At 41.9% G+C, this 15,085-nt stretch overlaps 1 protein-coding gene across 1 annotated transcript in view; it reads left to right on the top strand.

Annotated features, from left to right (window-relative positions):
- The window catches only part of dnajc7 (DnaJ (Hsp40) homolog, subfamily C, member 7), a 51,232-nt gene that overhangs the window by 20,180 nt on the left and 15,967 nt on the right, over nucleotides 1-15,085 (top strand). The window contains exons 3-4 of the mRNA XM_042085988.1: nucleotides 1,032-1,156; nucleotides 2,672-2,785. Of these exons, the coding sequence (XP_041941922.1) occupies nucleotides 1,032-1,156; nucleotides 2,672-2,785 (239 nt within the window). The remainder of the gene's footprint in view (nucleotides 1-1,031; nucleotides 1,157-2,671; nucleotides 2,786-15,085) is intronic.

Raw genomic sequence — 15,085 nt, 5'->3', positions numbered from 1 at the left:
TGTATTGATTTGATTTGGGGCCTCCACCACCTTGACGACATCAGTAATATTAAATACTGTGATCATTCACATCAGTGTCAATGTTATTACAGTGTTGGTGTGTAGGTCTAATTGAGTGCCTGTCACTTTAAAAGGGACGTCAAAGTAGTCATTCTCATGGTTTTAGGCTAGAGGAAAATAGCCGCGCATCATCTAAGGATATATGGATGCAATTCATTATGTTTTTTGATCAAATAAATGTTCAAAAAACAAACAAGTCAAAGACTGTGTAGCTTATTTTGGAAAACTCAACAGTAGGCCTAAATGAACTAAATTCCATAGCCTAGGCAACACAAACTTGAGAGGTGCAGGTCAAAATCAACATCGCTACTCGCTCGGATCACGACAGCTGTGTGCGTGTGAGGAGAAAAGACACATAGGCTACGGGAAGCGCACGACTGTCATTCTTAAATGTAGGCTATATCGATACTAATAGTTTACTAATACTAATTTCAGGGTATTGCGATACTTTTGCAGTATTGGTGCACCATGCACCACTAGTCAAAGTAGAACAACCGTTTAGTTCGTGGAGAGACAGCAGATGCGACTAAAGTCTAGGCGCTCAACCTTATGACATTAGGTGCACCAGTGCGACCCAGGGAAAATTTTAGTCGCACCCTTAAAAATTTGTCGCACTCTGGAGCCCTGTCCATTCATTTCTCTATCTATCTACATCCACCCACTCATCCATCTATCCATCTATTGACGTTCATCTAGCCATCCATCGTTCTGGGTGTTTTTAATATGATTTGAGTGAGGGATGTTTACATTTATGGGGAAAAGTCAATATCTTATCTTTCCTTCTTCCAATGTTAAGGATCTTTATCTGACTCGCTATGACATCGCTATGAAATATGTCAAACTGACCAGAACCTTGTAGACCATAATGTCCCCATAAGCAGTAGAATTTCTAAGTGAGTTCATGAAGCGTCTAAACTGGCATTGTATAACAAGAATTCAATTGTTTATCTCTATTTGCTTGTTTATAACAGACATGTGCCCGAAGAATGCAAGTTATTATGGTAATCGTGCTGCCACTTTGATGATGTTGAGTCGTTATAGAGAGGCACTGGAAGACTCCCAGCAGGCTGTTAGACTTGATGACACATTTGTGAAGGTAAAGTTGTCATTGCAAAGATTTTCTAACATTTTGAGTTGAGTTGAAAATATACCCATCTTGCTACCCCGGCTTCAAACTAACCTAGGTAATATAAGTAATACTGCTAAACTGGGCCGCTGTTGTTGGCTGATGTTAGGTTTCTGTGGTTTGATGGAGAGAATGTTAGCAGGTATGAAAATCATTTAGTTGAAGATAAGCTAAGCTTTATGAGTTCTCATTGCACTATGGATGGAACAGTACAATGTGCCCACGGTTCGGTCAACGACATGGTTTTTGTATCAGTGGAGAGAGCTAGATGGAGTGTCTGTCAATTTCTTTTCGAGTGATGTTTCATAGAATTCACTTAGCTGTTTCAATGTGTGTGAGTGGGGACAATATAGGCCTAACACACATTTATACATTTTTCACCATATGACTGGTGCTTTAATAGTACATCCAGGATATTAGGTTACGTTCATGGTGCAGTTTGTCTGTAAGCAGTACGATGTCGAGGCAGGCTACCAGTTCAATTTCAATGAAACTTGGTGGAAAGTAGAATGGACTAAGAAAGAAGACATTAAAATTAAAAGGAGACCTGCTGTATTTCTTCTTACTTGGCCTTGGTAGCTGTCAACATTGAGCATTGAAAATAAAGGGAGATTTCACGGGTTTCTCACCCAAAATACAGTAGAATTTCAACACTCGTCTTTCTGCTGCTATCCTTATGCTAACCACAACAATTCAGACTGCAAAACTGCTGCATTAACTAAATTAAATTTTTTAATTTCAATTTAATTTCACTTATAGAGCGCCAAAACATTACACATGTCTCATGGCGCTTTACAGAGTGTTGAACAATCAGAGAAGGCCCATGAGTAACAGGGGCGAGGAAAAACTCCCTAGAATTGGAGATACATATGGGAAGAAACCTCAAGCAGATCCACGACTCAAGGGCCTGGCCCATCTGCCTAGGGTCAGTTACAGAACAGTAAGTTAGTTAGGTGTAGAGAATAGAACATGGTGTTTAAAGCCACCTGAGGTGTATGTATGATAATGCATGAATCCTATTTAGTGTCAAAGTTCAAATAGTCCAGTGTAGGAAATGAATTGTCCAGGGGGATTAGGAGTTGTCATAGGGCAAGTAGTGGGTCGCTAGGCTGCGCAGGCCAGGAATCCGGGCAGGGGGACAGCAATAGGCGATGATGGGGCAGTCGTAGGGATGGGACTTCAAGTGAGATGAGGGCCAAACACAAGGATGGCTGATGACTGGTAATGGTATACCTCACAAGTGAGGTAAGGGGGAAGAAAGAGAGATATAGAGTGCGTTAGTATTACTATAAATGAGGCGGGAAGCTAGGTATAACTATATAACTATAGGTATAACTATATATAATTACAGATAAGCAAATCGTGCTCTTGATAAAAAGTTAAAATATGTGAGAAATCCAGAAAAAACGGTAGGGTTTGTTGGCCTAAGTTCAAAGTTGGCCTAAGTTCAAACTATGAGCTATCTTGAACATACTTGTCCCACAGGGTCATCTCCGTGAGGGTAAGTGCCACTTGTCACTTGGGAATGCCATGGCAGCCAGTCGTTGTTTCCAGAGGGTTCTTGAACTTGAACCTGACAATGCTCAGGCTCAGCAGGAGGTAAGTCATCAAGAGTAGTTAGACATCCCATGTCAACTCAATTAGTGGTTCTCACATAATACTTTTATCTATGTACAGTATGTTCAAATAAATAGCAGTGTGTTAAAACAAGTGAATAAAGTGCAAAATATTTGTAATATTTTTTATGTCAACATTTGGAAACATTCCACATTAATTTCCAAGTCAAATACGCAGATGTGCAGCAGTTAGAAAAAACAATGGTTCTGCAACTAAGCATTATTTCAGTGATGTGAGTAAAGTGAAGTTCAATCTTGAAAAAAATCTTCAGTTCATGTCAACTGTTAGAGATTGAAGCAAAAAAAAACACTGCTATTTTCTTGAACAGACTAATATTAATTTTCTTTGCTATAAAAAAAAAAAATAATGTGGACTTGACAAATAATTTGGTAATAATTTGATTTGGAATTGAATGTGGAATGGAACTTGGAACTTTTTTTAAAACACACTGCAATCTATACGTGTGTGTGTGTGTGTGTGTAAAGAAAGCAATTAAACTGACTTCTCATGAGCTGAGAATTGAGACTCAAACATTTCATCATATGCTTAAATGGACAAGCTGAATCTGATACATTATTGTTGTAGCTGCTTTAGGTAAGTAACATTAACTATAGGCTAAACAATCATGCCCCTGCCTGACATTTTGGGGAACATGGAGCAGAAAAGTAATGATAGCTAGCAACACTAGCCACCACAGATGAAACAAACCATTAATGCTAATGAGAATAAATACATTTTGTTTGGTCTGCCTTGATACCGAAATGCTTCGTCCCAATTTGTGCTTTAATCACTGCAAAAAATAAAGCCTAACCTCAAATCTCAAACTACATTCACAAAACCTCTAACAACTTACAAAACTGAACAATCACCTCAAAACAGTTGTACCTGTGCTCATAACCAAACAATGTCTTTAGATCAGGGGTCTCAAACCTTCTTGGGAATGAGGGATACCTGAAGGACCTAAAATCAGTTCAATGGTAATTCTCCTAAATAATAGGCCTATGTGATTTTTACTTTTAAATTATCAATATTATGTAGGCTTATAAGTCTTTATTAGGGATCGACCGATATGGATTTTTTAGTACCGATACCGATTTTTTTCCATCAGCCTTAGTCGATGACCGATACAGGCTGCCGATTTTCTTGAGCCGATATTTGGAGCCGATACTGCTTTTATTTTGCTCCCTCAATTTACATCATACAAATAACACCTAATTACACAAATGATGATAACAAATGTTATAAGTCTCAATTTAAAAAAGGAACATTTATTGAACTTATGGATGGGTGCACTGGATATGGTTAACTGTGCAAAATGCTTTCGTCAACATCTTACAACACAGCCTTGATGATGCATTGCTTGCTGACATATTATAAGACATAATTCAAGTCATCACAAAATGTCCTTTGTCAACACATTTAAATAATTTAAGAAAACAATAAGCCTGAAAAGTAGCTATTGAAATAAAGTGCTTGATATGTCATTTTAGACTGCATGGTGGTTTCAATTTTTCTATGTCTCTATATTTTTCTAAAAAAAGCTGCCAGATTTGTCAACCACAGAACATAAATCAGCAGAGGAAAATAACGTGGAAAACGTTGTGTCAGATGTTTCTGTTCTAAACGGCATCAACGTAAAAAGGTATAAAAACGTATCTCACAGTTTTAAAATCTCTCCTTCAGGTAGCGCAGCACTCTCATATCGCTGTGATGCGTGTGTCCCACTGAGTGAGACAGACCAGACGCACACACAAACTTCTGTTTGGTAGCTGATGAACCACCAATGAACTGGATTGATAATGATTACGTTAGCAAACGGCTCTAAACAAGTAAGGCATACACGGTATGTCTGGTACATGATAAACGTTAACACAAATTAATATTCAACTACATGTCTCTCATTATTAAAGCTCTGATATCACTGCGATGGCAACTCCACCCCGCTCGAAGGGAGAGGGGGAGGGAGACGCACACACCACACACGTCCAAAACTCAGCCATGTGGTCGCTGAATAAAACTCCCACAAATACCTCGGAACAACGTCGGCATTACTTAATCATATGATTGACCAGTGTTTGTAACAGCTACCGCATGAATATGGATAGCCTACAACTTAGCTATTTGCAGCTCCCTAAATACAATGGCAAGCAGTTTTATAAACGATCATTAAGCATTAAAAAAAGTAGCCTACCTATCTATCATTCGTGTTTTCCATTTGGACCCACAAACTTGCTTCCACCTTCAAAGTGTATGGCAATATTTCAGCTAAGTCAAACAGTTAAAAGATGCTTTGAAAGTTTAAAGTTTACTGTTGTGTTGAAGAGCAGGCTTTCAGCACTCTGCTTGTGGGGGAGGGGCAGTCTGCACGTGAATTGCAGCGTCTCCAGCAACACAGAGCTGCCTGTGGATGCCTGTATGTAAATAATGCGGGGAAAAAACTATCGGCGAATGCAGCGGCTTATCGGCCGATGCCGATACACGTAAAAAACGCAAATATCGGCCCGATATATCGGCCGGCCGATATATCGGTCGATCCCTAGTCTTTATATATTAAGGAACTGTATTTTCATCTGATTCTTCAATACTTAAATATCAATATGCAACATTACCAACATTTTTGTTCAGTTTGTTCATTTCACAGTTTGCATGGGTGATCTAATCTATTTTTTTAAACAAAAAAAGCAATCTTTTGGTTGCAATTGTTAGCATTACCTACAATTATGAATTCAGGGGTTGTTTAAGTTCTGATTTCAGCAGACAATTCGGCTTTGACATTTCAATAGTTATCTTTCACACCACCCTTACTTATGAAGACGCCTTTTATAGTTATTGCACACCTGAAATTTTTCCATGATCTGTCAAAAAAGGTTTTGTGTTTCACCAGGTAATGCATAGTCCTGCAGTCATGCATGCCACAATATTTTCAGCGCTATTGCTACACCAGTAGCCTACGGAGGAGAAAAGGCCTGTGAGCTAAAGCAATTGTTTTTCAGTCCTTGATCAATCATGCAAGAACCGTATTTGACGAATACGGAATGGCCACAAAACTTTAGCAAAGATATGCTTCCATTGGCTACACCTGACGAGCAAGTTTTTTTCCCCCCTTTACTGTCTATGTGTGCGAGCAGCATGTATGCGTTCCTCCGTTGTTGTTTAAAGATTGAATGGGAAACGGATTCTGAGCCAAAGGCCAAAATTTAACGCAGCTACAATTTTTAAGGTATCACCAATATCAATTTTACAGATGTATGGCTACATACATTCTTAAAATGGTTCTGGTCTAGACTTAAATCTATTTAAAATTTCACAATGGAGCGTGTTTTTAGAGCGTGATCTGTAGGCGACTTGTTGGCCATTTTTAGAGGGTGCGCTGGGGGGCGCCTCATAGCCGGCACCGTGTTGGAGGCCACTGCTTTAGATCATTCATAAAACAGTCAAAATGAAAGCACTACTGAGCAGTCATTACACACTAAATCAAAAATGAAAAACACAATGTTCAGGGCAGGGCATATAGCTCCGGTACACACAGCGGGGCCCGTTGGAGCTGCAGCCCCGCTATCTTAATCTTCAAACATGCATGTTGCATCCTATAACTGTCGGGGGCTCCGTGTCAGCAATGCTGCTGGAGATAGGGCTTGACGTATGGTTGTGGATAACCTTCTGCAAAAAATGCGAATATTGTATGTCTGCAAGAAATTTTCTTATCCAAGCAGGATCTCAATTTCAATTTAATTTCACTTATAGAGCACCAAAACATTACACATGTCTCATGGCGCTTTACAGAATGTTAATGTTGTTTAAGCCTATGAAGTAGTATGTCAGGTGGGTCTATGGTGTCAGAGGCAGCGCTGAGTTCCAGGAGGACCAGTATTGATACATATCCATTATCAGCAGCAATGAGGAGGTCATTAAAAACGTTAACTAGGCTGATTAAGTACTGTGGTGAGCTCTGAAGCCAGACTGATACAATTCCTGAATTTTGTTCATATGTAAGAAGGCACCAATTTGTTTGGACACTATTTTTCTGGGGAAATTGAACTCTTATTGACAGTTTCCATGGAGCAGGGGAATCCACAGCGGACCTCACTATGGGAATAGTGAGAGGACGGATATCAGGTGGTGTGGCTATCCTTTGGCACAAGAAGCTGGACTCTGTGATAAATGTCATCAGGACTGGAGTTGATGGTGCATTGCTGTACAATTGAAGTTTAAAAATAAAGAGCCTTTTATTCTCAGTGTATATACACCTTATGAGTGTTCACAGAATGAAGATATATATATTTAAATAGGCTTGCCTATATAAATTCCTTTATTCATCAGAATCATTTCACAAGTGTTTGTGTAGTTGGTCATATTATTCAGACCTTGCAGACAGTCAGTCTCTGTTTGCCAGACATATGTTACAGTTTTGTGAGGATGATAATTTTATACTGTCCAGCCAACTGCTTCTACCACCAGATAGTTATTCTTATAATTGAAGCCTGGCACACATATGCATAGTTAGTTAGATGTAGATAATAGAACATGGTGTTTAAAGCCACCTGAGGTGTATGCTACAAGAGGTGGGATGATTACATATCCAGTATGATAATGTATGAATCCTATTTAGTGTCAGTAAGTTCAAATAGTCCAGTGTAGGAAATAGAATTGTCCAGGGGGATTAGGAGTTGTCATAGGGCAAGTAGTGGGTCGCTAGGCTGCACGGGTCAGGAATCCGGGCAGGGGGACAGCATATGGCGATGATAGGGCAGTCGTAAGGATGGGACTTCAGGTGAGATGAGGGCCAAACACAAGGATGGCTGATGACTGGTAATGGTATACCTCACAAGTGAGGTAAGGGGTAAGAAGAAAGAGAAATATAGAGTGGGTTAGTAAAACAATGGGTAATATCAATAAGTATATCAATGGTTCTATTAAGCAATATAGCACGAGTGAGAGTGGGGTTGGTCATGGATATTCCCACGGGTGTTGTTCGGCCGTAGCCACGAGGCCGGAGGCGGAGTGGCGCAGGCAACAACAGCCGTGGGAATATCCATGACCAATCCCACGATCACGAGTGCTATATTGCTTTTATACAACAATTCTACCACAAACTAAATAATCTGAAAACACCCCAATATTGTTTAAAAATGTTAATTTCGACATCGTTCTTACACATCAAAAAACAGTTCCCTTTTCAATAGACAGCGTCTTGGTTGCTAGGTAACCAACATTCCAGATCCCTCTTTAGGGGTCTTTGTGGTTTACGTGTCTTCTTGAAAGAAATGTTGAAAGTCGGGCTGAAATCACATTCATATCTAGCTTTGCTGCATGCATGTTACAAGGACACTGGGCCATGTTATGTAAGGGACATGGTACTGCAAAAAAACGGAAACATAGCCTACATTGCAGAACCACTCAACTTTATTAATTTATGGTGAATAAATGTTACACTACTGTGCACAGCCCCATATGTTTTTCTGACACGATGCTAGCACGTTAGCAGCGGTTAGCTAACTATGCTAACGTTAGTTATCTACAAGTCTCCTCCAAGTGACAATCATATTATAGGCCCTACACAATGCTGGCAATGCTGAGAACAATTAGCATCCTCGTTTATCTTACTTACATTGAGTTGACTGTGTAGCTTAATCCACAGATGTGGTGAAGCACTGTTTCGTTATGGTTTGCTAAGGAGTAACCCATTGCTTGAAATAGTGGAGAGCTGGGATGAGAACATTGTGTCAAATCTTCTCATTGTATCGCGGAGTGATTTATTATTAGCTGTGCAAAGTCTGAGTTGAAATGTCCAGGGATATTCCAACTCATGGAACATCTCTCGGCCAATCAAAAACAAATAAATAGTTCCATAGAACCCAATTGTTCTATAATATAGTGCTATACCATAGTGAGAATAGGCAAGAGAAGGAGAGTTGAGAGAGAGGGAAGGGGAAAGAGGAGAGAAGGGAGGTTGTACAGCGTGACACATGAAAAGTCCATGACAGCACTATGCTATAGCAGCATAACTAAGGCATGGTGACACCAGTTGACACCAGTGCACTCATGACTGGGGTGCCAGTCACACGAGGACTCAGCAGGGTGGTCCATTCCAAAAAACCCTGAGGTGGTTGAAGTTCCACACTGCACCATACCTAACTATGGGAGGCACTAAAGTGGTATGTTTTAAGTCTAGATTTAAAAATAGGGAGGGTGTCTGCTAATCGAATTGAGGGAGGGAGATTATTCCAGAGGAGGAGTGCGCGGTAGCAGAAAGCTCTGCCTCCTGTAGTTTTTGAGATTCTTAGGGTTACAAGAAGTCCAGTATTCTGTGATCGTAGCGGTCGAGGTGGGTTATATGGGACTAGGAGATCTTTAATATATTCATGTGCCTGGCCATTTATGGCTTTGTATGTGAGAAGTAATATTTTAAAGTCAATGCGACTTTTAACAGGTAGCCAGTATAGAGATGCTAGGATGGGGGAAATATGTTCATATTCTTTAGTAGGGGGGGTGTCTGTCGTGTTTCTTTTTTCACCACACGTGTTTGCATCCCTGTATTGGGTCAGACCACATCACAGCAGAGAACCTTAAGTTTGCTAGCCCGAAGGTAACCGTACTGCTTGCCATTTGCTTTTCTGGATTCATGACCCATGTCCTGCTAACTGAATCTATGTTGTCTGTTACTCTTGTGACTGTCATCATGGACAAAGCTGACAAGGTTGGGAGTTTGGATAATTATAGGCCAATAGCTCGATCCAGTGTGATATAAAATACTGGAAAGGATATTGCTTGATTGTCTTTGTCCTTATATTGGTACCACTGGCTGGTACATAAGGCAGAACTTATCTGTCTAATTGGGTTTATTGAGGCCCAAAAGGCAGTCGGACTGATCAGTCAGCTCCCGTCTCCCCGAGTCGGTCAAAAAAGTGCATTGAGCGTAGAGTCTGCACTTGCGTGAGACATGAGTCTCCATAATAGCATGCAACGCTAATCTGTATTGTTGCCCAAAAAAGAAAAAACGGAAATGACGAAAAATGGAGCACGCTGTCATCAGTCATTGTTGTCATCAGAGAGTGTTGATAGTAGTCAAGAAGGATTGAAATCCAATACAATAATTCAAACGCTACAATGAGAGTATGGTGCCATCGTCTGCGCCGTCTCTGTTTATCTGGTATGCTTGCTATCGTCACTTCCTGTCTTGACCAATCAGATTGGTCATTGAGTACGACTGCCCACTGGTTGATTTGACAAGTCAAGTCGGTCAAAATAAACGCAGACGGCTCCTTACTACTGACGACGGCATGGAACACACTGAACAGACTTGTCACCGACTTAAGTATAGTATATAAGTATTACTTATATATACTTATATACGACTTATATATACTTATACTTACTTACTTACTTACTAAAAATAAATAAATAAACCAAAAAGATTATCATTGGCATTGCGCATTGGTGACTCCTGGTATTGAACATCTTAAAGGAGAAATCCTGATCTCTAGCAGAGTTAGTGAGCGGAGCACGAGCGAGCGAGGAGCGGAGCAGACGGAATTTTGTTGGAGTGCGGAGCTCTTTTTAACTTAGAGGCCGGAGCGGCCGCTCTGTTCCGCTCCAATTTCGCTCCGATACCGCTCACACCACGAGTCTGAGGCATGCCCAAATCCACCCAGAATTAATGTCTTCCTAATAAAACCTAATAAAATTGAATTTGAATTGAATTTCCCCTGGGGATCAATAAAGTATCTATCTATCTATCTATCTATCTATCTATCTATCTATCTATCTATCTATCTATCTATCTATCTATCTATCTATCTATCTATCTATCTATCTATCTATCTATCTATCTATCTATCTATCTATCTATCTATCTATCTATCTATCTATCTATCTATCTATCTATCTATCTATCTATCACCAAATAATTATTTAAAATAAATGTTCTATGAGTGAAATATATTTCCGTTGCTCTTAAGTTTTCTGTTTAAGGTGACAATTCGGCTGGTAGATTATTTCTCCCTCTTTTAAATTGGAGCGAGCGTGGAGCGGGAGAATTTTTAAGTGGAGCGGGGAGCGAAATTGAGTGGAGCGACCTGGCGCAAATTTGAGCGCAGGAGCGCCCGAGTGAACAGCCACTTGAGCAAGGAGCGGGATATTCACACCGTTCAGCTCCACTCACTAGCTCTGATCTCTAAACGTCGCAGAGTGCTGTCGATAGGAAAAATAACGACCAAAATCGGTGCTACTGAACTGGAGTGGCTGCAGCTAATGGCCAGTACATCTATTGAGCTACAATGCTAGGTCTGGGGGGGATAATCTAAAAGTGCCCTTTTTTGGATTGTAGTTTGTACAAAAAGTGCCCTTTTTTGGATTGTAGTTTGCTATGTTTTACGGAAACGTGGCTAACAAGCCTTATCCCCCCAGCTAACGTTGAGCTGCCCGGCTTCAGTGTAGCTCGTTTGGACAGAGACAATAAACTTTCTGGCAAAAAGAAGGGAGGCGGACTGGTGCTATACATAAACAACAGATGGTGCAATCCCGGACATGTTACAGTGAAGGAGACTGTATGCTGTAAGGTTGTGGAGTTACTAGCGGTCAGTCTACGACCATACTACATGCCGAGGGAGTTCTCACACGCCATTGATGTTTGTGTCTACGTTCCGTCTCAAGCCCTTATTCATCTTCAGCCAATGTACAAGCCAAAAGTTCAGAGGCTACCAGTTGCCACGCACACCTTCAGGAAGTGGACACCGGAAGCGGATGAGGCTTTGAGAGACTGCTTTGAGTCCACTGACTGGAGTGTGCTACTGAATGGAGAGGACTTAGAGGAGGTCACACATTGCACTACTGACTATCTGAACTTCTGTATGGACATTGTTGTTCCCACAAGGACTGTACTCTGCTATCCAAATAACAAGCCTTGGATAACCAGTAATGTGAAGACCCTTCTCAATAGGAAAAAGATGGCATTTAAGAAGGGGGACATGACAGAGCTGAGTCGAGTACAGGGGGAACTCAAGATTAAGCTGAAAGAGGCTAAGGAGGACTGCAGAAGGAAGATGGAACAGAAGTTGCAAGAAAACAACATGAAGGAGGTGTGGGACTGTATGAAATCTATCACTGGCCTTAAGAAGAGCAGCAGCTCTGTGGATGGAGACCTGGACAGGGCGAACCAGCTGAACCACTTTTACAACACCTCATTACCAGTGCAACACTCACCCCCACCATCACTGGATATTGCACCCCTCCCCCACTCAAGGCCTGTGCTGCTGAACTGGGGGAGCCACTGAAGCACATCTTCAACTGGAGTCTACGTCTCGGACAAGTTCCAACACTGTGGAAGACATCATGTCTCACCCCCGTCCCCAAGAAACCACACCCCAGTGAGCCTAATGATTCAGGCCTGTCGCTCTGACATCACATGTGATGAAAACAATGGAGCGACTGGTCTTAGGTATGCTCAGACCCCAGGTACGCCATGCACTAGACCCATTACAGTTTGCATACCAGGAGAAAGTGGGCATGGACGATGCCATCACTTATCTTTTACACAGGACAAATTCTCACCTAGACAAGGGGAAAAGTGCTGTGAGAATCATGTTCTTTGATTTCTCAAGTGCTTTTAACACCATCCAACCCCTCAGACTGGGAGACAAGCTCTTGCAGATGGGTGTGGACGCTCACCTGGTAACCTGGATTACAGATTACCTGACCGAGCGACCACAGTTCGTCAGACTGAAGAACTGTCTCTCTGACACTGTGATAAGCAGCACCAGAGCGCCACAGGGAACTGTGCTCTCTCCAGTCCGGTTTACCCTGTACACATCTGACTTCTGCTACAACACCGAGTCATGCCACATGCAGAAGTTTTCTGATGATACTGCAATTGTGGGGTGTATCAGGGACGAGCAAGAGGAAGAGTACAGGAGCCTGGTGGAGGAGTTTGTGCATTGGTGCAAACTCAATCACCTTTAACTCAACACTTCAAAGACCAAGGAGATGGTGGTGGACTTCCGCAGGTCTAAGCCCGCTCTGCTACCAGTCTCCATTGATGGGGTCAATGTGGAGGTGGTAAGCACCTACAAGTATCTGGGTCTCCACCTGGACAATAAACTGGACTGGTCAGCCAACACTGATGCACTCTACAAGAAAGGGCAGAGCAGGCTGTACTTCCTGAGGAGGCTGCGGTCCTTCAATGTGTGCAGCAAGCTCCTCAGGAGGTTCTACCAGTCTGTTGTTGCCAGCGTCCTCTTCTATGCAGTGGTTTGCTGGGGACGAAAAAACAAAGAAGAAGGATGCTGGGCGAATTGACAGGCTGCAAGGAAAGCTGGCTCTGTAGTGGGAGCTGAACTGGAGTGCATCACTTCAATATCTGACAAAAGGACCCTAAACAAACTGATCAACATCTTGGACAATGAATGTCATCCACTCTACAGCACTATCAAAAAGCAAAAGAGCTTGATCAGCTGGAGACTTCGCTCACTGCCATGCACAACTGAAAGGCTGAGGAAGTCATTTGTCCCCAGGGCCATTGAACTGTTATGCCTCACTAAAGGGAAGAGGAGAGATAGACTAAGCAGAGAAGTCTGTCTGCCTCTCCACCCTCTCCATGTTTGAGTACTGACTGTCCTACTGCTTTACTACTGTTTTACTAATGTACACAGCCTAATGTTTTCACTACTGTTTTACTGCTACACTGTTTTTCATGCTATATTAGCATACATGATCAATGGCTGCGGTCAGGCTTCTGCTACAATACTGAATGAATGAATGGTTATAACCCTATTACCTCAACCTGTTCTTGCACTGACATAGTTTTTTATTTTACCATGTCTACATTATACTTTACTCTCCTATTTGTCCATATTATTTATGCTGGTCTCTAGACCTTATTCTTGCACTGTTGCACTGTTGGACTAATGTTGGACTACTTTTTGCACCTTCACCATGACACTCACTCTCTTGAGCACCTTGCCATGCACACATAACTAAAGGACTATGGTTGGACTACTTTTTGCACCTTCACCTTCACTCACTCCCTTTAGCACCTTACTAGTCCTGGCCCTGTCACTACAAGCGTCTTATGCTTGATCACCCTCAAGCACATTGGACTTTCTAAATTTAATTTATATAGTGTATTTAGTTTTGTTAGTTTTCTTATCTTTCTTATCTTCTACTGTCTTACTGTACAGTGGAGTTTAGTTATATGTTTATGCTTATGTTTACCATTTCTGCTGTAAGTGCATGTTGTGAGATGTCTGTATGCTACTGAGACCCTTGAATTTCCCCTTGGGGATCAATAAAGTATCTATCTATCTATCGCCTCTTAACAGACTGAAAATGTCATTAAAAGGTCTGTACAATATGAACAGAGTCCTTAGGTGACAAAACATTTTCTACTCATTAGCTGTGAAGAAACAGTTTGAACAAATTGCCGAATGGAGCAGTGTTCATACTGAGGGTTGAGGTGTGGTTATCTGACCTAACAGACTGCGGTCTTTTGGTTAGGAAGTCCAGTTACAGGGGGAGGTATTTTGATGCCCAGTTCAACGAGTTTGGTGATCAGTTCAGCATTCAACACCATCATCCCCTCCAAACTGAAGTCAATGAACAGCATTCTCACATGTGTTGCTGTTGTCAAGGTGGGACAGAGCGGAGTGAAGTGTCGTTGAGATGGCATCCTCCGTACTCCTGTTCTGACGGTAGGCGAATTGGAAGGGGTCCAGTGAGTGTGGTAAGCAGGTGAGCCAAGACCAGCCTCTTGAAGTAGTTCATAAGGATGAGTGCAACTGGATGGAAGTCATTAAGGCTTGCCATCAAGGCAAACACAGCTGCTTGGGCTAGTGACAGGATGAATATGTCAGTCCAAACCTCAGTCAGCTGCACAGTACAGGCCCTGAGGACGCATTCAGGGATGCCATCAGGACCAGCAGCTTTACGTGCATTAGTAATGCTCAGTGTCGCACACACGTCGGTGGGAAGAGTTGTCCCTGTCAAAGCGTCCACAGAAGTGGTTCAGCTCATCAGGCAAGGAGGCATCGGTGGTAGGGGGCTGGTGTTAGTAGTCTGTGATTGCCTGGATGTCTTGCCACATACGTCTGGGGTTAGACATATTCTTGAAGTGATCCTCGATCCTTAGCTTCTGGTTGTGCTTGGCCTTTTTGAGGTCCCTCTTCAAGTTAGCCCTGCATGAGCTATAGGCCTGAGCATCATCTGATCTGAAGGGCGAAGTCACGTGCCTTCAGCAGGAGTCGGACCTCACTATTCATCCATGCTTCTGATTAAGGAAAGTGGTAATCC

Source organism: Alosa sapidissima, chromosome 3 (genome assembly GCF_018492685.1).
Source record: "Alosa sapidissima isolate fAloSap1 chromosome 3, fAloSap1.pri, whole genome shotgun sequence".
Taxonomy (NCBI): domain Eukaryota; kingdom Metazoa; phylum Chordata; class Actinopteri; order Clupeiformes; family Clupeidae; genus Alosa; species Alosa sapidissima.
The sequence above is the reverse complement of the archived record's forward strand: the minus strand, read 5'-3'. Positions and strand labels throughout refer to the sequence as shown.